At 41.3% G+C, this 24283-nt stretch overlaps 1 protein-coding gene across 1 annotated transcript in view; it reads left to right on the forward strand.

The window, feature by feature from the left end:
• Window positions 1-24283, forward strand: part of LOC124500936 (probable cation-transporting ATPase 13A5) — a 115713-nt gene that overhangs the window by 18175 nt on the left and 73255 nt on the right. Inside the window, exons 2-7 of the mRNA XM_047064797.1 lie at window positions 5694-5867; window positions 6544-6690; window positions 6915-6985; window positions 7085-7165; window positions 11279-11348; window positions 22970-23104. Of these exons, the coding sequence (XP_046920753.1) occupies window positions 5694-5867; window positions 6544-6690; window positions 6915-6985; window positions 7085-7165; window positions 11279-11348; window positions 22970-23104 (678 nt within the window). The remainder of the gene's footprint in view (window positions 1-5693; window positions 5868-6543; window positions 6691-6914; window positions 6986-7084; window positions 7166-11278; window positions 11349-22969; window positions 23105-24283) is intronic.

Below are 24283 nucleotides of genomic sequence, written 5' to 3' on the forward strand. Positions count from 1 at the left end.
TCTTCTGAGTTTTAAGGCTTTTGTTAGCGTGATGAGCTCTGCGCCCTGGGCTGAAGTTCCCGGGGGAAGGGTCTGTTGCCATAAAACCTCGCGGTCTGTTGTCACTGCAGCACCGGCATGCCTTTGCACTTGAAACACAAAACTACTGCCATCTGAAAACATGCTATCAGGGTCCTGTAAGGGAACATCTGTAATATCGGAGTGGAGGGATGAGATCGTCGCCAAGGTTTCTGGGCAAGAGTGCAGAGGCGGACCTTGTCCTTTGGGCAGCAAAGTGGCTGGGTTTAAGACTGTGGGGGCACAAAAACGTATTTGGGGCTGGTCGAGTAGCAATGCTTGATATTGGGTAATCCGAGCATATGACAGCCATCGCTCTGGGGGAGCCCGCAGTAAAGCCTCTGCTTCATGGGGTCCCATGACAGACAATGCTTGCCCCAAGGTTAGTTTGCGTCTTTAGGAGTGTGGTGGCGGCAATTTGTCAAATGCATGGGGGCCACCCGGAAGCAACTGGGTCCAGCTGTTTGGATAAATAGGCCACCGGTCGGGGCCAAGGTCCCAGGCGCTGAGTCAGAACTCCTTTGGCTACCCCCCTTTTTTGGCTACAAATGGAATGGCTTGGTGGGATCTGGCAGGGCCAAGGCTGGTGGGGTCATGAGAGCATCTCATAAGGCTTAGAAGGCTTTAGTTTGAGTCTCCCCCCATGTGAAGGACTCTGGAGACCCCTTAAGAGTGGCATACGAAGGGGCTGCCAGTTCAGCAAAGCCAGGTATCCATAGTCTGCAGTAGCCTGCTGCCCCCAGGAACTCGCGAACTTGTTTGCGAGTTTTAGGCTGAGGAATATCGAATATAGCCCGAATTCTTTGTTCACCGAGATAGTGCTTACCTTTTTTAAGGTTGTGACCTAAATAGGTCACTGCAATATGACAGATCTGTGCTTTTCTGGCTGACACCTGGTACCCCAGTTTTTGCAGAAGACTCAAGAGTTCTTTGGTGGCTCTCAGGCATTTTAAATGAGAAGGGGCCACCAACAAGATATCATCAACATATTGCAGTAGAGTTACCTGGGGGTTGGAGATTCGAAATGGCGCTAAATCCTGGTGCAGGGCCTCATTAAAAAGAGTAGGAGAATTTTTAGATCCCTGGGGGTGTCGAGTCCGAGCTGTCTGGCTTTTCCCTCTTCAGGATCAGTCCATTCAAATGCAAAAAGTGGCTGGCTTTGTGGGGCCAGCAGGATGGCAAAGAAGGCATCTTTTAAGTCCAGAACTGTATAATACACCTGAGAAGGGGGAAGCAAACTAAGGAGAGTATAAGGGTTGGGTACAGTGGAATGAATGTCCATTACCGTGGTGTTTACTGCTGTTAGGTCCTGAACTGGCCGGAAATCGGATGAATAAGGCTTCCAGACAGGGAGAAGCAGAGTGTTCGTGGCGACTTGCATGGGATCAAAATGCCAGAGTCGCACAAACGCTTGATGTGAATGATAATTCCCCGCCTAGCCTCCCGGGACATGGGATAATGTTTTAGTCTTACCAGAAGTGCAGATGCCTTAAGTTCCACTATTATCAGAGCTTGATGAATCGCCAGCCAAGGTGGATTGGTCTCGGCCCATACCTGGGGGAAGTCTGCCTGGAGGCTTATAAGGAGGGGATCGACTGCATGGACATTTTTATCACTCACCAGAGTGAGCAGGCCCTCTTCCCCAAGTGGCACAGTCACCATTACTGTTGTTGGGCCATCCTGGCCTTTAATATGCATACCCCCTTCAGTGAATTTCAAACTGCAGTAGGTCTCTACCTAGTAATCCAGGGTAGGGACATTCAGGTATCAATAGGAAAGAATGTGTAATGGTTTTATGGCCTAAATCTACTTGTCATTCAGTGGTCCATTTACAAGTCTGGGACCCAGTTGCTCCTTGCACCAGGGTTGCTCCTTGCCTGGTGGGGCCAGGATCTTGTTTTAGAACTGAAAGTTTGCCCCAGTGTCCACCAAGAAGGTCTTAGGTTGCCCTCCTATATTAACAGTAACCAACGGCTCAGAAGTGGGCTACCGAGCCGCGGCCCTGTCAGTTGGAATCGACTCCCATTACAGATACCTGGAGTGGCCGAGTTTTGCGTGGGGCTAAGTTGGGGCAATCCTTTTTCCAGTGTCCCTCTTGTTTGCAATATGCACATTGGTTTTTTCCTAGTGGCGCTTTAACCCTTTGTCTTTTTTCTTTTGCCCAGACCAGAATTCTTTGGACGTTCTGGGTCTTCTTCCCCGTGGGCATCCAGGACAGCCGCTACCACCCTAGTCAATTTTTTTGTCTTTCTTCCTGAGAATCCCTATTAAAAACTTTTTGGGCTATTTCAACTAACTCAGATAAATTTTTTCCTTCAAACCCATCTAATTTTTGTAACTTTTTCCGAATGTCTGGGGCCTTTGTAAGACAAAGGCCAGGTTTAATGCCCTTCTATTTTCAGGTGCCTCAGGGTCAATAGGGGTAAAGGTGCGGTACGTCTCCATGAGCCTAAGAAGGCTGAGGGGCTTTCCTCGGCCCCCTGAACTACTTCTTTTTTTTTTTTTTTTTAATTTTTTTTCAACGTTTATTTATTTTTGGGACAGAGAGAGACAGAGCATGAACGGGGGAGGGGCAGAGAGAGAGGGAGACACAGAATCGGAAACAGGCTCCAGGCTCTGAGCCATCAGCCCAGAGCCCGACGCGGGGCTCAAACTCACGGACCGCGAGATCGTGACCTGGCTGAAGTCGGACGCTTAACCGACTGCGCCACCCAGGCGCCCCCCCCCCGAACTACTTCTGTTACCTTAGACATGTTTGTGGGCCAGCGGGCGGCCGCTGGGAGACCTCCCAGTAGAGTCTGGCGAAATAGGGTCAATGATCGCCTACCGTGAGGAGTGTTTCAGTCCCAATTTTCAGGATGTGAGGAGGGAAAAACTTCTTCAAGTACAGCGGGATCCTCGGTGGGTTGCCCGTTTGGCCCCATCACTAATTTCTGGGCCTCATGATGGATCTTATCTCTTTCCTCAGTGGTGAAGAGAACCTGCAAGAACTGCTGGCAGTCATCCCAGGTTGGCTGATGGGTCACAAATATAGTTTCAAGAAGAGAAATTAATGTTTGGGGTTTCTCTGAGATTGAGGGGTTTTGAAGTTTCCAATTATAAAGGTCGCTAGTGGAGAAGAGTACATAAGTCATAAAAGGGTGGGACATCACCCTGCAGGGGTGGCCCTGGAAGAAGGGGCAGGGCAGTGGGAGGGGGATGGAATTCCAGGAGTCCCTGACCAGGTGTGAGACGGGCTCAGGGGAGTGTTCCGACTCGGGCTTGCCTCCTGATCTGAAGCATCTTGACTTGTAGTCTTTGAGCGAGAACTATAGGGTGGCGGTGGTTTCTTCTTCCTCTGGTGCAGGTGATAGAGGGGGCGGCCACCTAGTCCCATCAAGATTCTTATTCTGAGCTCCAAATGGGTGGCCTTTGAGTTATAAAGCCTGTACTTTAGGGAGGCAAGGGGGAAGGGAAGGAGAAGTTTTAACCAATCTGGAGGGTTTTCAATGAGGGTCCTCCAAGCCTCAATGTATGGAATGTGGTCTTCGTGCCTAAAAAAGACAATATCATGAACCTTATATACCAAAGTAAGGTCAAAGGTCCCCTGTGGAGGCGATTCGCCCTGAAAGCTGGTCCATTCCACCTCACAGAGAGTTCGAAGGACTGGCTTCTTAACGTGGAGGCCAAAAACTGAGGCAGCTCTCCTATAGTCCTAGAAATGAGTTAGTATGAGACTCTGATTTTGACCCATGACAAAGATAGGCAAAACTGACAGGGACGCACAGTCAACAGGAAGAGGGACAAGACACGAAGACAACACAGTTTGAGATCTCAAGGCCAGTAGGCCGTGGCCATCACCTGAAAAATAGGATCTTTCTTGACAAAAACCAAATCAAATGGGGTCCATTGGTGTCCCGGTAGCATCCCTGACTCCGGGTCTATAGGCGCATCCGACAGACCCTCCTGAGTCATTCAAATGGTGCACCCCAAGAATCCCTTACCTCTCCCAATCCCGAGCTTCCTCCCAGGGGTTGGTGGAGCAATCCGAGGAAAAAGCCCTGTTTCAGACCTTTAACTTTCCCGGCCAATGCACCAAATATTGCATCCACATGACTCCTGAAACAGAATGCTAGGGGCACCAGTGACAGTCACAACAAAGTCTATTACAATGAGAGGCAAGGCCGATGGATCGGGACCAACACTCTTGATAAGAATGCAGCCTCGAACCGGGGTACAGAGTTTTTAAAGCTGATCACATCGTTTTATCATTACCTGGGGACAGAACAGAGAAACAGTTCCCAGATGAGTTAGAAACAGTTGCCAGATGTGTTAGAAACAGTTGCCAAATGAGGTGATTATTTTAGACTTTCTGCCACTAAGTTGCAACCAGTGGATCTCCTTGACCTTGCCTCTGATGCTTTCTTTGAGCTTTTGTTTTCCTTCATTGGTAAAGCCTGATTTACAAGAGTATGAAATGTGATTTGCAAGAGTAAAGCAAGGCTGTTATCCCTTCACCTTCAGTGTCAGAACAAAGCTGTTATTTTTCAAGCTTCCTGTTAGCCCTACACTACAATTTAACCCTTACAATACGAATTACCTAAGGTCACATAGCTAATAACCAGTAGAGCAGTGACTCAAACATCTTTGCTACCTGTGACCTTTCCATCATGTTTAAGGATTACTTTCAACAACTGTTATTAAAATCTTCATTTACCAGAGTTCTTTACTAGGAAAAATTAATGAAAATGATCACTGAAGATGAAAACTATTCCAAATATTAAGCCAAGAGATTTATTATAACATGATCTAAACTGGCATAAAATTCCAGAAGATTTTGTCATTAAAAATGCTATAGAAACTCAGTAAAAACCCATTTCTTGACATTACATCTCTGTGATGTGGACATGGAAGTCAAAGTCTTAGAAACACACACACACAAAACAGCAGAAGGTAAAATAATATTATAGTAATAATGTCATTCATAATCAACATTCTTCTGGGTCTCCCAAGTACACTAAAAATCAAGTTTTTGAAATTGAAAAACCAATGCTGTGACACTTCTTTGTGGAAGAGAGAAATTAGAAATTTGTTAGAAATAAAGGTATATATTGTTTTCGACTGTTTCCTTCTAAAACCTCATCTCAAAGTCTTTACTCATTTCATGATAATATCAACTCCCCTACTACTAAAAGTAGAAATATTTCAGCATGTTACCATCAGGGTAAATTTCTATAAGCTGTCTTTTGAAAATCTTTCATGTTCACAGATAATCTCTTAATTTATATCATCCCACCATTTGTATCATCTTTCACCAGTAAATTTACATTAATATATTTTTAAACTTTATACCTAAAAAAAGTGAATCTGGTCCAAATCATGGGGTGACTCCTAAAACTAGAACCAAATAAGTCTGCCCATTCTTTGGTCTGCCCATCTGTTTTAAGCTCCATATGCCAGGGTAGCCAAATGGGTCTTTTTTTTTTTTTTTTAATTGTATCAGCTGACAGCTGTGAGCAATCGATCTGTTTCAACCAGCCGAAACCAGATCTGTCTCCCAACTAACACCCCTGCATCTAAAGCTTGTGTTTCTTGGAATAAAATGATGTGTTTATGTGAAAAAAGAAAAATAGAGTCATGTTTTCTTTACTCTCCAGGAGGTGTTTGGTTACCGGACCCAGAATCTTCGCAGAGCCCTGTGCCTTATAACAACCATGCTGACATGTGGGGTTCTTATGCTGGTGTTCTACTGGAAGCCCCAGTGGAGAGTGTGGGCTAATTGCAACCCATGCCCTTTGCAAGAAGCAGACACTGTTTTGCTAAGAACAATGGTACGTGCTCTTCAGCATTGCATTGGTGGTGCCACCAATGGCTGGCTGGTGTTCCAGAGATCTTTCTTTGCTTGAGTTTTCTTGTCCCCAAGTAGATGGCAATAGTATCCTGGAACTTGCGCTCTCTTACTTTGACTCAGGAAGGAAGGACATTTCCTCCATGTCACTTTGGGGAAATGACTACTATGTCAGGCTAATTTTCAGTTTCCTTAACCATTACATGAGTAGTGGCTGTTGGTATTACAACTCTTAAAGACATAACACAGGAAGGATGTATTTTTAGATATTTTTCAGTTTTTTTAGAACACAAATTTTGAGGGGAAGTAGAGATTTTAAACCCTTAAATGTCATGTTAAGATAGCCAGAAGCTGTTTTCTTCATAAAAAAAAAAAACTTTCCTGTGAAGTGTGTCTTTTTATTCTCTAGCACAGTGGTTCTCAAATTAGTTGGAGGGCTCCTTAACACAGACTGCTGACCTCACCCCAGAATTTTTGATTTAGTAGGCTTATGGTAAGGCTGAGAATTTGCATTTTTAGCAAGTTTCAAGCTAATGCTGATCCTCTTGTCTGTAGCCCAAACTTTGAGAATCTCTGGTCTAGGTAGGTATTTGGTTGATTGAGTGACTTATTGAATAAATAATATTTGAGAATTTCATGGGCTGGATTGATTTCTCTAGGATGAATTCCAAAGATATACGAGGAAGAAGGTTATATGCCTCTACTTAGCGACACTGAAGTTTCCTATAAGCAAGAACCCAGAAGAACCCCTGGTGGCTGACCGCCACTCTGTCATTAACCATGCGGTATTGAAGCCAGAATTAAAAGTAAGCAATTTTGAGCGCAATGTTATGGCATGTCTTTGCTAAAAAAGAATAGTGCAAATGTTTATTGGAGGAAAGTTCTGAATGTCATGCTGCTGGGCTGGGAATTACAACAATGTATCAAGGCAAGTGAGAGCTGCGTGGGGACCCCTACCAAGAAGCCCTCACCTCCCCTGATGGGCTTTACTTGGTGAATGACATCTGTTCTATCACATTTGTAATTGCAGCTGCGATATATCCAAGTGCGGAAAATCAGGTATGTTTGGGACTACTTGGAGAAGAGGTTTCAGAAAGTCGGGTAAGTCTTTTTCTCAGCATTCATCAGGATATAAGGGAGGAACCGGATTTTTTGGGTGCCACGAACTAAGGTATGCTTCTTGTCCTGACCACACCCTAGCCTGCTGGAAGACAGCAACTCCTGCTATGATATCCACCACACGTTTGGACTGGGCCTGACCAGTGAAGAGCAAGAGGTCAGGTAGGGTTTGTGATACTTCCTGAGAGTAAACTCGGCCGGCAGAAATTGAAATATCAAATGGCTTATGATCAGTGAGCTACTGGCATAATGCTTCATCAGCTTCATTTAATTCCAGTTTATTTACCAGCAACAGAGACAAATTTTAAGTTGTTTTCATCGCAGGCAAACATTAAAAAAAGAAGAGCCCGAAAGAACATTGCAGGCATATAATATTTGGTCTTTTCTTTCAGGATTGTAAAATAGTCTCATCTGTGTTGTTGTTTTCATTCTTTCCTTAAAAAGCCTTGAGTCATTTCATAGACATCTGATTTGTCATCCTCTAAATCCTTGGAGAGGCAATATTATGATTAATTTTCTTATGAAGAAACAGCCTGGAGATGAGGATTTTGTTTGCTCAGGTAGTTGTGTCATTCATAACACCTAGAACAGTGCCTGATTCATGGTGGACGCTCAACAGATATTTGTGGAATGAATGAATACATGAATGCATTCATTAATCTATTGACCGAATGCCTTTACTAGGCTAAACACTTTGCAAGCACTAAAGATCTAAGGATAAATAAGGCTTACTCACTACCCCAGAGACATTCACTATTGGGAAAGAATAGTGGTACAATTGTGAGAATGATATCTATAAATGCACAGAGATTAGGACATAATAGTATAGTAGTACCATAAAAATGCTTATGCTACTTATTAACCCATAGCGATTTTGAGTCTCTGCTTCCCTCATCTGTAATTTGAAATAGTGAATGCTGGTGAGTCTGAAAGTAAACCATTGCAAGTCTTCCCCAGAATCCTAATAATTACCTTCATTTCTTGCCCATTTTCAGAACCTATCCTGCCCGACCTTCCTCACAGTCTATAAGAAACACAAATTCTCCAGCTAAGAAGCATTCTGGTACATAAAATACAGGTTCTTGGGCTCCACCCTCATAATTTTCATTTAGTAAGTAGGAACTAAGGGTAGCGGTGAGAGCAGAAACTGCATTTTTAGCAAACCCCCCCTCCGACGATTCATATGCGCACCAACTCTGAGAATTACCGATCTGTTGTTTTTAAACTTTTCTCCTGCTGAATGAAAAATGACGAAAAAATGAACAAGGCATCATCCAGACTCTGACAATGTTTGCAAAACGCCTTAGAGATAATATCACTGTATAAGATTACAGATGTAATGCTGATTACGTTGAAACACAAAAAGTTGTCAGAGTCATTAAGAGCGTACTGGTTTCATAGCATTAAGCACCAGACACGTGAAGGATTGAGCTAAGTTAGGAGGTGTAGTTGATTAACGCAAGTTTACTTCTCCTAGGACACCATTTCTACAGGAAGGATTGCCCTTCACATTTGTCCTTAGCGAGTGCCAAGCTTTACTAAATATCACACATAATTAAATTTAAAGCTGGTCCACACCGCAAAGAACTTGACAATGTAATGAGCAAGAGTTTTGTTTCCCAAATGCGAAGGATAGAGGAGATAATCTGCTTTCAAATACACAGGCAGGTTTTACTCATGGGTTTTTCTAGGTGGACAGCAAAGAGAGTGAATAGAATGTGAAGTTCTCCTCCCCCCACCCCCATCATTTTTTATTTTTTATTTTATTATTTTTTTCCCATTATTTTTTAATGTAAGACTAGGGCTTTTTTTTTTTTTTCCAAAACTCAAAATGCGATTGATTGATTGAGTGATATCTGATTAAATTCCTAACTGGAGATGAGTTTGCCTTCATGAAAAGCAAGGATGCAACATGAGAAATGAAGGAGGATACTGAGAACTCCTTGATGACAAAAAGCCACAAAGTCTAAATACAACTTTCTCTTCAGGCTTCCCAGAAACCAGGCAAAGAGGGAAAATGGACACATTTATGTGGTCACCTTTTTGGTAGCAAAAAAGCTAATCAGGACATCAGGAGAGACAACATCCTGAAGAGAAATTTTCAGAAGGCCTTGGGAAGAAAAATATTCCAGGAGGTTCCCCGCTCCTATCTTCACTCATTCATGAACTGGATGCCACTTTCTCTCTCACTGCCTGTCGTAGATAGGTCCACAGGGACTTGAGGCAATTCTCTTATCTCACAGAAACAGGGAAAACCACACCTACCTTACCCCCATCCATCCAATAGTCTTAGGACAGTTGTGCACCTCCTCATTTTCTTTTCACTTAATGCCCTGCTCCTGCCTCCTTTGTTTACCCTCCTGAAGTAGAAGGAGAAATGTTTGGTGGTCAAGACAGCTCTTAATGTGGGCCCCAGACCAGTCACCCTGTTGGTAACCCAGCTCTCTGGAAGAAGAAAAGCTTGGATGGGGAGAGTCTGCCAAATTCTATTGTGGGAAAAACAACAGCTATTGATTTCAAGCCACCAACGTGACATCACTGAATGTGGAACTTGGAAGAGATGTTCCCTGTCAGTTTGGGTATACTTCAGGGCCGAACTTAATTCTCAACGTCTGTCACCTGACTGGGAAAAAAGGGCATGCCTGTGAGTACCAGAGGAAAGGAATCTTGAGTCACAGGCAGCAAACCCAGCAGCACACGCTGTTTGACCTCTCTGTCTCCCAGCATCTCTGCACCTCAGTGTTTTCACACATGGAGTCAGAAGACCCTGGTTTGTGTCCTCTGGGATCCATGCAAATCATTGCAGTAGGAAAGGCGAGGCTTGGAAATCAAACTTGGGCTGAGCTCTGTTACACCTTAGATTCAGGAAACGTCATGCACATTGCACCATCAGTGCTCACGGAGTGTGAGGTGGAGTCGTGGAGCCCACGGTGTGACACCTGGATCCGCTTCTTTCCTGCTCTTGTGGCTCTGGGGGAGTTACTGAGTTTATCTGAACTTCAGTTTCCTTTATAATAAAGATGATAATATGAAACCTCGTAGAGGTAATGTGATGATTACAGGAGATAATACGTATAAAAGGCTAAGAGTTGCATTGTCACAATTAATACTAGATATGGGTACCTTTGGCAGAACACACACAATGAATAGTTTTTCCCATTGGCAAAATGGGAGATATTAGCCCTTTCCTTTAGACCGTTGTGACAAACGAGAGAATCTTGTGTGAGAACGCTGTAGATTGTCAGATGCTGTACAAACATAAGGGCCTCTTACTGGAATGTACTCATGTGTGGATTAGCAAAGTGTTAGATGTGAAGACCATATATCATCTTCTAGTTTGTTGGCTCATTCATTCATGTATTTATTTTCATATACTAAGGGCCTGTCCTAGGTGCTGAAGAGACCAAGGTAAGATATATATGATCTCGAACATCAAGAGCAATCTAGAATGCCTGAGAATTCTAGAAACATAGTCACATCTGGGTCTTGTTAGGTGTTCTCAGAATGTGATTGAATTGTTTAAAAAATAACTCAACATGCCTTTCTAACTGCATTTTGATTCTTGAGTTGCATTAAGATTTTTTTTTTTTTTAAATTTTTTTTTTTTTTTTTTCTCAACGTTTATTTATTTTTGGGACAGAGAGAGACAGAGCATGAACGGGGGAGGGGCAGAGAGAGAGGGAGACACAGAATCGGAAACAGGCTCCAGGCTCTGAGCCATCAGCCCAGAGCCTGACGCGGGGCTCGAACTCACGGACTGCGAGATCGTGACCTGGCTGAAGTCGGACGCTTAACCGACTGCGCCACCCAGGCGCCCCAACATTAAGATTTTTTTTTAACTAGAAAAACAACTTTGTCCATCATGCACTTTCATTTTAAAACTAATACTTTAGGATGTGCACATTAATAGTTTATTTAAAACTATTTTATTTAAACTAGTTTATTTATTTAAACTAGTTTATTTATTTAAACTAGTTTATTTAAAACTATAAGTAGTTTTATTTAAAACTAATATTTTAGGATGTGCACATTAATATTTTTTTATTAAAGGCACAAAGAGCCTTAAATGTAGAGAAGTGACTTTTGCCTAGTTTGGTTGTACTCACTTATCAATGTGGTTTTACTTTTATTTATTTTTATTTTTTTAATTTTTTTAAATATGAAATTTATTGCCAGACTGATTTCCATAAAACACCCAGTGCTCATCCCAAAAGATACCCACCCTTTCAATGAGGTTTTAGATTTGGCACTTAATTGGTGATCAATTTCTTACAGAAGATTAGTGTGTGGGCCCAATGCCATTGAGGTAGAAATCCAGCCCATATGGAAGCTGCTTATTAAACAGGTAACTGTTTCATCTATCTTTGAAAAAAAAAACAATTTTTGTTCTTTATTTTTATTTCCTGGTATTCAGGAAATTTTAGGCAATACACGGATACTTGGATATGAACAAAATCTATGGTTCATATAACTTCATTTTGTTCTTCCCTTCTGTCTTTATGCTTTTCCTGTCTGTGAAAGTTTTTTCCTTTTATTTTTTTGATATTTCAATAAATATATTTTTATTCCAAGATTTCTAACTGGTCCTTTTTAAATAACCACTTGTTTTAAATTAAAATCCATTAAAAAAAGTCTCTACCCGTGAGAGACAGATTCGTGTTTCATTATTTTCTGTTTTTTTCATTTTAAGTTTTTGATGGGGGTTGTAATGGTGGTGGTGGTGGGGTATTATTAATTCTGTGATCTTTTTGATGATTTTATTATTTTTTCTATCAAGTTTATTTATTTATTTATTTATTTATTTATTTAATATAAGATTTATTGTCAAATTGGTTTCCATACATCACCCAATGCTCATCCCAAAAGATGCCCTCTTCAATACCATGCATCACCCACCCTCCCCTCCCTCCACCCCCCATCAACCCTCAGTTTGTTCTCAGTTTTTAAGAGTCTCTTATACTTTGGCTCTCTTCCACTCTAACCTCTTTTTTTTTTCCCTTCCGCTCCCTCATAGGTTTCTGTTAAGTTTCTCAGGTTCCACCTAAGAGTGAAAACATATGGTATCTGTCTTTCTCTGTATGGCTTATTCCACTTAGCATCACACTCTCCAGTTCCATCCATATTGCTACAAAGGGCCATGTTTCATTCTTTCTCATTGCCACGTAGTACTCCATTGTGTATATAAACCACAACTTTATCCATTCATCAGTTGATGGACATTTAAGCTCTTTCCATAATTTGGTTATTGTTGAGAGTGCTGCTAGAAACATTGGGGTACAAGTGCCCCTATGCATCAGTACTCCTGTATCCCTTGGGTAAATTCCTAGCAATGCTACTGCTGGGTCATAGGGTAGGTCTATTTTTAATTTTTTGAGGAACCTCCACACTGTTCTCCAGAGTGGCTGCACCAGTTTGCATTCCCACCAACAGTGCAAGAGGGTTCCCCTTTCTCCACATCCTCTCCAGCATCTATAGTCTCCTGATTTGTTCATTTTGGCCACTCTGACTGACGTGAGGTGATATCTGAGTGTGGTTTTGATTTGTATTTCCCTGATGAGGAAAGACATTGAGCATCTTTTCATGTGCCTGTTGGCCTTCCGGATGTCTTCTTTAGAGAAGTGTCTATTCATGTTTTCTGTCCATTTCTTCACTGGGAAATTTTTTTTTGGGTGTGGAGTTCGGTGAGCTCTTTACAGATTTTGGATACTAGCCCTTGGTCCCATATTTCATTTGCAAATATCTTTTCCCATTCTGCTGGTTGCCTTTTCGTTTTGTTGATTGTTTGCTGTGCAGAAGCTTTTTATCTTCATAAGGTCCCAGTAGTTCATTTTTGCTTTTAATTCCCTTGCCTTTGGGGATATGTCAAGTAAGAAATTGCTATGGCTGAGGTCAGAGAGGGCTTTTCCTGCTTTCTCCTCTGGGGTTTTGATGGTTTCCTGCCTCACATTCAGGTCCTTTATCCATTTTGAGTTTATTTTTGTGAATGGTGTGAGAAAGTGGTCTAGTTTCAACCTTCTGCATGTTGCTGTCCAGTTCTCCCAGCACCATTTGTTAAAGAGACTTTTTTCCATTGGATGTTCTTTCCTGCTTTGTCAAAGATGAGTTGGCCATATGTTTGTGGGTCTAGTTCTGGGGTTTCTATTCTATTCCATTGGTCTATGTGTCTGTTTTGTGCCAATACTATGCTGTCTTGATGATGACAGCTTTGTAGTAGAGGCTGAATTCTGGGATTGTGATGCCTCCTGCTTTGGTCTTCTTCTTCAAAATTCCTTTGGCTATTCGGGGCCTTTTGTGGTTCCATATGAATTTTAAGATTGCTTGTTCTAGTTTTGAGAAGAATGCTGGGGCAATTTTGATTGGAATTGCATTGAATGTGTAGATAGCTTTGGGTAGTATTGACATTTTGACAATATTTATTCTTCCAACCCAGGAGCATGGAATGTTTTTCCATTTCTTTATATCTTCAATTTCCTTCATAAGCTTTCTGTAGTTTTCAGCATACATATCTTTTACATCTTTGGTTAGATTTATTCCTAGGTAGTTTATGCTTCTTGGTGCAATTGTGAATGGGATCAGTTTCTTTGTCTTTCTGTTGCTTCATTGTTAGTGTATAAGAATGCAACTGATTTCTGTACATTGATTTTGTATCCTGCGACTTTGCTGAGTTCATGTATCAGTCTAGCAGACTTTTGGTGGAGTCTATCGGATTTTCCAGGTATAATATCACGTCCTTTGCAAAAAGTGAAAGCTTAACTTCATCTTTGCCAGTTTTGATGCCTTTGATTTCCTTTTGTTGTCTGATTGCTGAAGCTAGCACTTCCAACACTATGTTAAAACAACAGCGGTGAGAGTGGACATCCCTGTCGTGTTCCTCATCTCAGGGAAAAAGCTCTCAGTTTTTCCCCATTGAGGATGATGTTAGATGTGGGCTCTTCATAAATGGCTTTTATGATGTTTAGTATAATCCTTCTATCCCGACTTTCTCGAGGGTTTTTATTTTTTTTTCCACGTTTTTTATTTATTTTTGGGACAGAGAGAGACAGAGCATGAACGGGGTAGGGGCACAGAGAGAGGGAGACACAGAATCGGAAACAGGCTCCAGGCTCTGAGCCATCAGCCCAGAGCCTGATGCGGGGCTCGAACTCACGGACCGCGAGATCGTGACCTGGCTGAAGTCGGACGCTTAACCGACTGCGCCACCCAGGCGCCCCAAGAGGGTTTTTATTAAGAAAGGATGCTGAGGGGCACCTGGGTGGCTCCATCAGTTAAGCGGCTGACTTCGGCTCAGGTCATGATCTCGCGGTCCGTGAGTTCAAGCCTCGCGTTGGGCTCTGTGCTGACAGCTCAGAGCCTGGAGCCTGTCTCAGATTCTGTGTCTCCCTCTCTCTGACCCTCCCCCGTTCATGCTTTGTCTCTCTCAAAAATAAATAAACGTTAAAAAAAAATTTATAAAAAAAAGAAAGGATGTTGAATTTTGTCAAATGCTTTTTCTGCATCAATTGACAGGATCTTATGGTTCTTATCTTTTCTTTTATTAATGTGATGTATCATGTTGATTGATTTGTGAATGTTGAACCAGCCCTGCAGCCCAGGAATGAATCCCACTTGATCATGGTGAATAATTCTTTTTATGTGCTGTTGAATTGGACTTGCTAGTATCTTACTGAGAATTTTTGCATCCATATTCATTAGGGATATTGGCCTGTAGTTCTCTTTTTTTTCCGGGTCTCTGGTTTAGGAATCAAATGCTGGCTTCATAGAATGAGTCCGGAAGTTTTCCTTCCCTTTCTATTTCTTGGAATAGCTTGAGAAGGATAGGTATTATCTCTGCTTTAAACGTCTGGTAGAACTCCCTTGGGAAGCCATCTGGTCCTGGACTCTTATTTGTTTGGAGATTATTAACTGATTCAATTTCTTCGCTGGTTATGGGTCTGTTCAAGCTTTCTATTTCCTCCTGATTGAGATTTGAAAGTGTGTGGGTGTTTAGGAATTTGTCCATTTCTTCCAGGTTGTCCAGTTTGTTGGCATATAATTTTTCATAGTATTCCTTGATAATTCCTTGTGTTTCTGAGTGATTGGTTGTAATCACTCCATCTTCATTCATGATTTTATCTACTTGGGTCATCTCCCTTTTCTTTTTGAGAAGCCTGGCTAGAGGTTTATCAATTTTATTTTTTCAAAAAACCAACTCTTGGTTTCGTTGATCTGCTCTACAGTTTTTTTAGATTCTGTATTGTTTATTTCTGCTCTGATCTTTATTATTTCTCTTCTTTTGCTGGGTTTAGAGTGTCTTTGCTGTCCTGCTTCTATTTCCTTTAAGTGTGTTGTTAGATTTTGTATTTGGGATTTTTCTTGTTTCTGGAGGTAGGCATGGCTTGCAATGTATTTTCCTCTCAGGACTGCCTTCGCTGCATTCCAAAGCATTTGGACTGTTGTATTTTCATTTTCGTTTGTTTCCATATATTTTTTTAATTTCTTCTTTAATTGACTGGTTGACCCATTCATTCTTTAGTAAGGTGTTCTTTAAACTCCATGATTTTGGAGGTTTTCCAGACTTTTTCCTGTGGTTGATTTCAAGCTTTATAGCATTGTGGTCCAAAAATATGTATGGTATGATCTCAATTCCTTTATACTTATGAAGGGCTGTTTTGTGACCCAGTATGTGATTTATGCTGGAGAATGTTCCATGTGCACTCGAGAAGAAAGTATATTCTGTTGCTTTGGGATGCAGAGTTTTAAATATATCTGTCAAGTCCATCTGATCCAATGTATCATTCAGGGCCCTTATTTCTTTATTGACCATGTGTGTAGATGATCTATCCATTGTTGTAAGTGGGGTATTAAAGTCCCCTGCAATGACCACATTCTTAATAAGGTTGCTTATGTTTGTGAGTAATTGTTTTATATATTTGGGGGCTCCCATATTCAGCACATAGACATTTATAATTGTTAGTTCTTCCTGATGGATAGACTCTGTAATTATTATATAATGTCCTTCTTCATCTCTTGTTACAACCTTTAATTTAAAGTCTAGTTTGATATAAGTATGGCTACTCCAGCTTTCTTCTGACTTCCAGTAGCATGATAGTTCTCCATCCCCTCACTGTCAATCTGAAGGTGTCCTCAGGTCTGAAATGAGTCTCTTGTAGACAGCAAATAGATGGGTCTTGTTTTTTTTTTATCCATTCTAATACCCTATGTCTTTTGGTTGGTGCATTTAGTCCATTTACATTCAGTGTTATTATAGAAAGATATGGGTTTAGAGTCATTGCAATGTCTGTAGGTTTCATGCTTGTAGCGATGCCTCTGGACATTGTCTCACAGGATCCCCCTTAGGATCTCTTGTAGGGCTGGTTCAGTAGTGTTGAATTCCCTCAGTTTTTGTTTGTTTGGAAAGACCTTTATCTCTTCTTCTAAATGACAGACTTGCTGGATAAAGGATTCTCGGCTTCATATTTTTTCTGTTCATCACATTGAAGATTTCCTGCCATTCTTTTCTGGCCTGCCAAGTTTCAGTAGAGAGATCCGTCACGAGTCTTAGTCTCCTTTTATATGTTAGAGCACGTTTATCCCTAGCTGCTTTCAGAATTTTCTCTTTATCCTTGTATTTTGCCAGTTTCACTATGATAGGTCGTGCAGAAGATCGATTCAAGTTACATCTGAAGGGAGTTCTCTGTGCGTCTTGGATTTCAATGCCTTTTTCCTTCCCAAGATCAGGGAAATTCTCAGCTATGATTTCTTCAAGTACACCTTCAGCACCTTTCCCTCTCTCTGCCTCCTCTGGAATACCAATTATATGTAGATGATTTCTCTTCAGCGCATCATTTAGTTCTCTAATTTCCCCCTCATACTCCTGGATTTTTTTATATCTCTTTTTCTCAGCTTCTTTTACCATAATTTTATCTTCTAGTTCCCCAGTTCTCTCCTCTGTCTCTTCAATCCGAGCTGTGGTCACCTCTATTTTATTTTGCATCTCATTAATAGCATTTTTTAGCTCCTGCTGGCTGTTCCTTAGTCCCTTGATCTCTGTAGCAATAGATTCTCTGCTGTCCTCTATACTGTTTTCAAGCCCAGCGATTAATTTTATGACTATTACTCTAAATTCACTTTCTGTTATATTGTTTAAATCGTTTTTGATCAGTTTGTTAGCTGTCGCTATTTCCCGGAGTTTCTTTTGAAGGGAATTCTTCCGTTTTTGTCATTTTGGATAGTCTCTGCAGTGGTGGGGAACTGCAGGACACTTCCCCTGTGCTGTCTTGAATAAGTTGCATTGGTGGGTGGGGCTGCAGTCAGACCTGATGTCTGCTCCCAGCCCACCGCTGGGGCGACAGACTGTTGTGTACCTTCTCTTCCCCTCACCAAGGGGGGATTCACCATGGGGTGGGGTGGCCCGTCTGGGCTACTTGCACACTGCCAGGCTTGTGGTGCTGGGGATCTGGCGTATTAGCTGGAGTGGATCAGCAAGGTGCACAGGGGTGGCAGGGGTAGGCTCAGCTCGCTTTTCCTTCGGTGATCTGCTTCGGGAGGGGCCCTGCAGCACTGGGAGGGAGTCAGACCCTCTGCTGGAGGGGATGGATCCACAGAAGCACAGTGTTTGAGCAGTGAAAGCAAGTTCCCTGTCAGGAAATGATTCCTTTTGGGATTTTGGCTGGGGGATGGGCGAGGAATATGGTGCTGGTGAGCGCCTTTGTTTCCTGCCAAGCTGAGCTCTGTCGTCCGAGGCTCAACAACTCTCCCTCCCGTTGTCCTCCAGCCCTCCCACTCTCCGAGCAGAGCTAACTTATAACCTTCCAGATAAGTCCCGTTTGCTCTCAGAACACACTCCATCCGGCCCCTCCGCTTTTGCAAGCCAGACTCAGGAGCTCTGTTTTGCCGGCGGACCGCCACTCTGCCCAGCTCCTCCCGCCAGTCCGTGTAGCGCACACCGCCTCTCCATCCTTCCTACCCTCGTCCATGAGACTCTCGTCTACGCTTGGCTCAGGAGAATCCATTCTGCTAGACTTCTGGTGGTTTTCTGGGTTATTTAGGCAGGTTTGGGTGGAATCTAAGTGATCAGCAGGACACAGTGAGCCCAGTTGTCCTCCTACGACGCCATGTTCCGGAGCATCTCCTGCCCCTAATCTCTTTTTGATGATTTTAAACATATTAGTTTAGTCTTTCTCTGGTTGCTTTATTATGTCAATTTTCTTGGGAATGACTTCTTTCTTTGTTAGTGGATTTATTTATTTTTTAAAATATTTTCTTTGTGTGCTTTGAAGTTATTTTTTTCCTTTTTTTGATTTAACTTTATTTTTTATTTTTCTAAATTTATATCCAAATTAGTATATGGTGAAGCAATGATTTCAGTAGATTCCTTAATGCACCTTACCCATTTAGCCCACCCCCTTCCCACAACCCCTCCAGCAACGCTCAGTTTCTTCTCCATATTTATGAGTCCCTCTATTTGTTTTGTCCCCCTTCTTGTTTTTATATTATTTTTGTTTCCCTTCCTTTATGTGCATCTGTTTTTTCTCTTAAAGTCCTCAAATGAGTGAAGTCATGTGATTTTTGTCTTTCTCTGACTAATTTCATTTAGCATAATTCCATCCATGTGGATGCAAATGGCAAGATTTCATTCTTTTTGATTGCTGAGTAATACTCCATTGTATATATATATACCACATCTTCTTTATCCATCCATTAATGGGCATTGGCTCTTTCCGTACTTTGTCTATTGTTGATAGTGCTATCAACATGGGGGTGCATGTGTCCCTTCGAAACAGCACACCTGTATCCCTTGGATAAACAGCACACCTGTATCCTTTGGATAAATACCTAATAGTGCAATTGCTGCATCATAGAGTAGTTCTATTTTTAGTTTTTTGGGGAACCTCCATACTGTTTTCCAGAGTGGCTGCACCAGCTTGCATTCCCCCCGATAACACAAAAGAGATCCTTTTTCTCCTTGCCAACATCTGTTGTTGCCTGAGTTGTTGTTAGCCATTCTGACAGGTGTAAGGTGTTATCTCATTGTGGTTTTGATTTGTGTTTCCCTGATGATGAGTGATGAGCATTTTTTCATGTGTCGGTTGGCCATCTGGATGTCTTCTTTGGAGAAGTGTCTATTCATGTCTTTTGCCCATTTCTTCACTGGATTATTTGTTTTTTGGGTGTTGAGTTTGATAAGTTCTTTGCATATTTTGGATACTAACCCTTTATCTGATATGTCATTTGCAAATATTGAAGTTATTAGTGATGGTGATGGAAGCTCTGGTAGTGATGGAGGCAGCTCTGGTGAGCTGCCCTTAAGTGGTACTTTCCTTGTCTACATTTCTCTCTTTGTGTCCACTGTCCCTGTAGGATGGCTCTGAGTTTGCCTCTTGGTAGTCCCCATGGCCCTCAGTTCAGAACCAACTCCTGTAGGGTGGGGCTCTACTCCCCAGGATCAAGCAGATTCAGGCCTTTAGCCAGCTGGGGTTTGGCCAAGTTCACAGTGGCACCATGACCTTTGTTCTTTTCCATTTTGCCCTCTGCCAGTGAACAGCTGCTGGTTGTGATATTCCTTGGCCTCTGTTCCTGGGTCAGAGAGCAAGGCTGGTTTTGTCCCCGGCCGCTGTGGCACACTGTCAATCATATTCCCTGTAGCATGAGCCCCTAGCCCACCACTCTCCAGTCCTTAGGTGGAGCCCAGTGAGCTGATTGTGCTAACCTCCACTCCATACTGCACATTTTTAGTCTATTTCTAATCCACAACAGTGGTCACTTTGTTTAGCATGGTCACATGTTACAAAATAATTAGACTTTTATTTAGAGCAGGCTTCAGTTCGCAGAAAAATTGATTAGCAGGTACTGAGATTTCCCACATACCCCATGTCCCCCACATATGCAGTTTCCTCCACTATCAAAAAGCCAGCTGCTGTTTAAACTTCCTGTTCAAATACATTTTCAGGTTGTCAAAGATTCTCCCAGGTGTCAATTTGGTTATTTTGAAAGGAGTGGTAGTATTTTCTCTATCTACTTACTAAGCCTTCAATAGGAAAAAAGCAAGTAATATTACTTTGTATTTTGGTTTCAAAAGAATATTGAATAAGGGAGTTAAATTATTTATGATGGTGTTGTTTCTTATACAAGAAGTATTTAACCACATTTTTTACTGAGTTTATATAAACTCAAAATCATATTATCATTAGTGTATCATCTACAATTAGAGCATTTTATGTCAAGCAAAGAGAAGAGCTATAATTTGTAAGAAAAGCATGTTGCAATGGAAATAATAAGAAATATTAAAGAAAAAAGCTTTGTTAATGCACAAAATATATCCAAGGGTTTAAGAAACTCTTAAAATGCAGCCTATTAACTTACTAACTGGATGTCAGTTCATTGTGAGGACTAAAGTAGAAGTTTAATATATTAGAGAATTATAGAAAGTAGAGGTAACAGTGTGGCACCAGTTTTAGGTAATATTTCATCTAATTCATAATCATCATAAAGAGCACTTCAAGAAAATATTCCTTGTTTTGGTCATTCACACTATGTCTGTACATCAGATGACTACATCTACCTCGTCAGGTTTGCCCTCTCTGCTATCATTATTAACAGTGGGGCCAGCAGGACCAAAATGGGGACAATTGAGGGAATGAAAAAAGTGAAAGGTATAATAAAGAGACCAAAATATATGTGCATGGATGGCCAGCTTTGGGCTCATGATACATTCTTCCCATGAATTTCACTGCAGTTTTGGGTAAGATGACTCCCACCCCCCCATCCCGTTCAAGGGAGGGGCCCATGCTGACGTGACTGATGCTCAGAGTATCTTGCTAAAAACCTGTGATGTGACGAATATGTTATTTTTCAACAATCTGGATAAAAATGCAGTCTTCTATTTTCATCACACAACTTGACTAAATCTGCAGCATGTGAGCATGGGAAGAAGAAACTGCAATAAAAGTGGTCAGAGATGAAGTGTGTTTTAAGAGACTAAATTCTCCATTGTAGGTAAATAATGTTTAGAAAGGTAAATCGTTAGATTTTGATATTGATAAAACATTTTTCAAAATTCAAAATAAGAATAATCAATTTTTGACAGGCTCTGAGTGCTTAAAATAATTTTGCTTCCACCATAGCACATGCTATGTGCTTGACCCTGACTCCACTGAAACTGAGTTCTAAGTGAATTCATCAATATTAGAGATCATTGTGTGTTGTAAAAAATGATTAAAAAAATAGATAAAATGACATCATCTGTTTTCTCTTCCAAGATTTTATTTAAGTTCAAGTTAGTTAACATGTCCTGCATTATTGGTTTCAGCAGAATGTAGTGATTTATCATTTACATACAACACCCAGCGCTCGTCACAAATGCCCTCCTTGATGCCCTTCACCCATTCGACCCAACCCCCCATATACCTCCCTTCAGCAACCTTCCATTTGTTCTCTATAGTTGTCTCTCATGGTTTGCCTCCCTCTGTTTTTATTTTATTTTTCCTTCCCTTCCCCTGTGTTCATCTGTTTTCTTTCTTAAATTCCACATATGAGTAAAATCATATGGTATTTGTCTTTCTAAGCATATACTTATTTGCTTAGTATAATACACTCTAGTTCCATCCACGTTGTTGCAGATGACAAGATTTCATTCTTTTTTGGTGGCTGAGTAATGTTCCATTCATCAGTCAATGGACATTTGGGTTATTGATATAATTTGGCTATTGTTAATAGTGCTGCTGTAAATATTGGGGTGCATGTGCCCCTTCAAATCAGTATTTTTTTGTATCCTTTGAATGAATACCTGGTAGTACAATTGCTGGATCATAGGATAGTGCTCTTTTTAACTTTTTGAGGAGCTTCTATGCTGTTTTAGAGTGTCTGTACCAGTTTGCATTCCCATCAACAGTGTAAGAGGGTTCTCCCTTCTCTGTATCCTTGTTAGCATCCATTGTTTCCTGAGTTGTTAATTTTAGCCATTCTGACAAGTGTGAGGTGGTACCTGGTATCTGGCAGTGGTTTTGATTTGTATTTCCCTGATGATGAGTGATGTTGAGCATTTTTTTCATGTGTCTGTTAGCCATTTGAATGCCTTCTTTGGAGAAATGTCTGTTCATGTCTTCTGCCCATTTCTTCACTGGATTATTTTTGGGAGGTTGAGTTTGATAAGTTATTTATAGACTTTGGATACTAGCCCTTTGTCTTATATGTCATTTGCAAATATCTTCTCCCATTCTGTAGGTTACCTTTTAGTTTTGTTGATTATTTCCCTTGGTGTACAGAAGCTTTTTTTCTTGATGAAGTGCCAATAGTTCTTTTTTGCTTTCATGTCCCTTGCCTCTGGAGATGTATCTGGTAAGAAGTTGCTGTGGCCAAGATCAAAGAAGTTGCTGCCTATGTTCTCCTCTAGAATTTTGATGGTTTTCTGTCTCACAGTTAGGCCTTTCATCCATTTTGAATTTATTTTTGTGTATGGTGTAAGAAAGTGGTCCAGTTTCATTCTTTTGCTTATTGCCATCCAATTTTCCCAACATCATTTGTTGGAGAGCTTGTCTTCTTTCATTGGATGGTCTTTCCTGATTTGTTGAAGATTAGCTGACCCTATAGTTGTGGGTCCATTTCTGGGTTCTCTATTCTGATCCATTGATCTATGTGTCTGTTTTTGTGCCAGTACCATACTGTCTTGATGATTACAGCTTTGTAATATAGCTTGAAGTCTGGAATTGTTTTACTTTTCTTTTTCAACATGACTTTTTGGTACTCAGCGTTTTTGTGGTTCCACACAAATTTTAGAATTGTTCTCGCTTTGTGACAAAATGCTGGTGGTATGTTGATAGGGATTGCATTGGATGTACAGATTGCTTTGGGTAGTTTAGACATTTTAACAATATTTGCTCTTCTAATCCATAAGCATGGAAGTTTTCTCCATTTCTTTGTTTCTTCTTCAATTTCTTTGGAATGATGTGATCCATGCAAGTGACTCACATGCTGTTTTTGTACTTGCAGGTTTTAAATCCATTCTACGTGTTCCAAGCCTTTACCCTAACTTTGTGGCTGTCTCAAGGTTACATAGAATACTCTGTGGCCATCATCATCTTGTCTATTATCTCCATTGTCTTAAGTGTGTATGATTTGCGACAGGTAAGAGCTAAAATCACAGTTGGGTTCTATTTAGCTTATGGTGCACAAGAAGCAAAGCCTATGGGTTTTCCACTGACAGCAAGGAGTAGCTTTGTGAAACTTAAGTCATAAAGCAAAAAACAAGGGCTTACTAAATGTGAGAACTCAGGAGGAGATCTTCAGAAATAGCAGGTAGATGTAAATGTCTTTGCAAACCCAGATTTATCGACTGAAGGCTGACCCGCATACAGTGTTCAGAAGGACGCCGAGGCTGTATCTGAGTATGGTGGGAAAGAATGCTTTGATGGATTAATGATGACAACATACCTTTCCATCATTGTTCATCTTATAGCTATTTAATTTTTTTTTAATGTTTTAACTTATTTTTGAGACAGAGACAGAGCATGAACAGGGGAAGGTCAGAAAGAGAGGGAGACACAGAATCTGAAGCAGACTCCAAGCTCTGAGCTGTCGGCACAGAGCCCAACATGGGGCTTGAACTCACAGACTGTGAGATCATGACCTGAGCTGAAGTCAAATGCTTAACCGACTGAGCCACCCAGGCGCCGCATCTTATAGCTATTTAAAGTCTCCCTTTTTAAAAATAGTCTTCTTTTTTAAGTTTATTTATTTTGAGAGAGAGCAAGTGAGCATGAGCAGGGAAGGGGAAGAGAGAGGGGGAGAGAGAGAATTCCAATGGGTCTTGATCTCATGAAATGCTAGATCATGACCTGAGTTGAAATCAAGATTCAGACGCAGCTGACTGAGCCATCCAGGTGCCCCAAAATAATCAGTCTTCTAAATGAGATAGCAGTGCATTCTGAAATAGAATTTTGCTGAATATTACTTATAACTCCACAGTCCCTGCAAGTCTCAGCTCCCCACAGTATCTTTCTAGAAAACGTTTGGCTACTTTGCTTAAGAATCATCAGCCTGAAAATCAGGAGGCAACCCCAAAAACGATGTCTCACTGTATTTTTTGTATGTTTTTGAAAACTTGACTATGGAATTAGCTTTGTAGAGATGGGGCTGGGGGCTGGGCATTGTTACGGTACACCGTGTCAGCCTGTCAACTCTACTGCACTGTTGAAACCGCCTAGTCTCAAGTTTCATCCTTCATCTGCAGGGAAAAAAACTAAGATCCAGGGAGCTTGTTCCAAATCAGAGTGTGGTTTTGTGACAGAGTCAGAGCTTCTGGCT

Source organism: Lynx rufus, unplaced genomic scaffold (assembly GCF_022079265.1).
Source record: "Lynx rufus isolate CCGP_SWC_20201006 ecotype Redwood Valley unplaced genomic scaffold, mLynRuf1.p SCAF_64, whole genome shotgun sequence".
In the NCBI taxonomy this organism is placed as follows: Eukaryota; Metazoa; Chordata; class Mammalia; order Carnivora; family Felidae; genus Lynx; species Lynx rufus.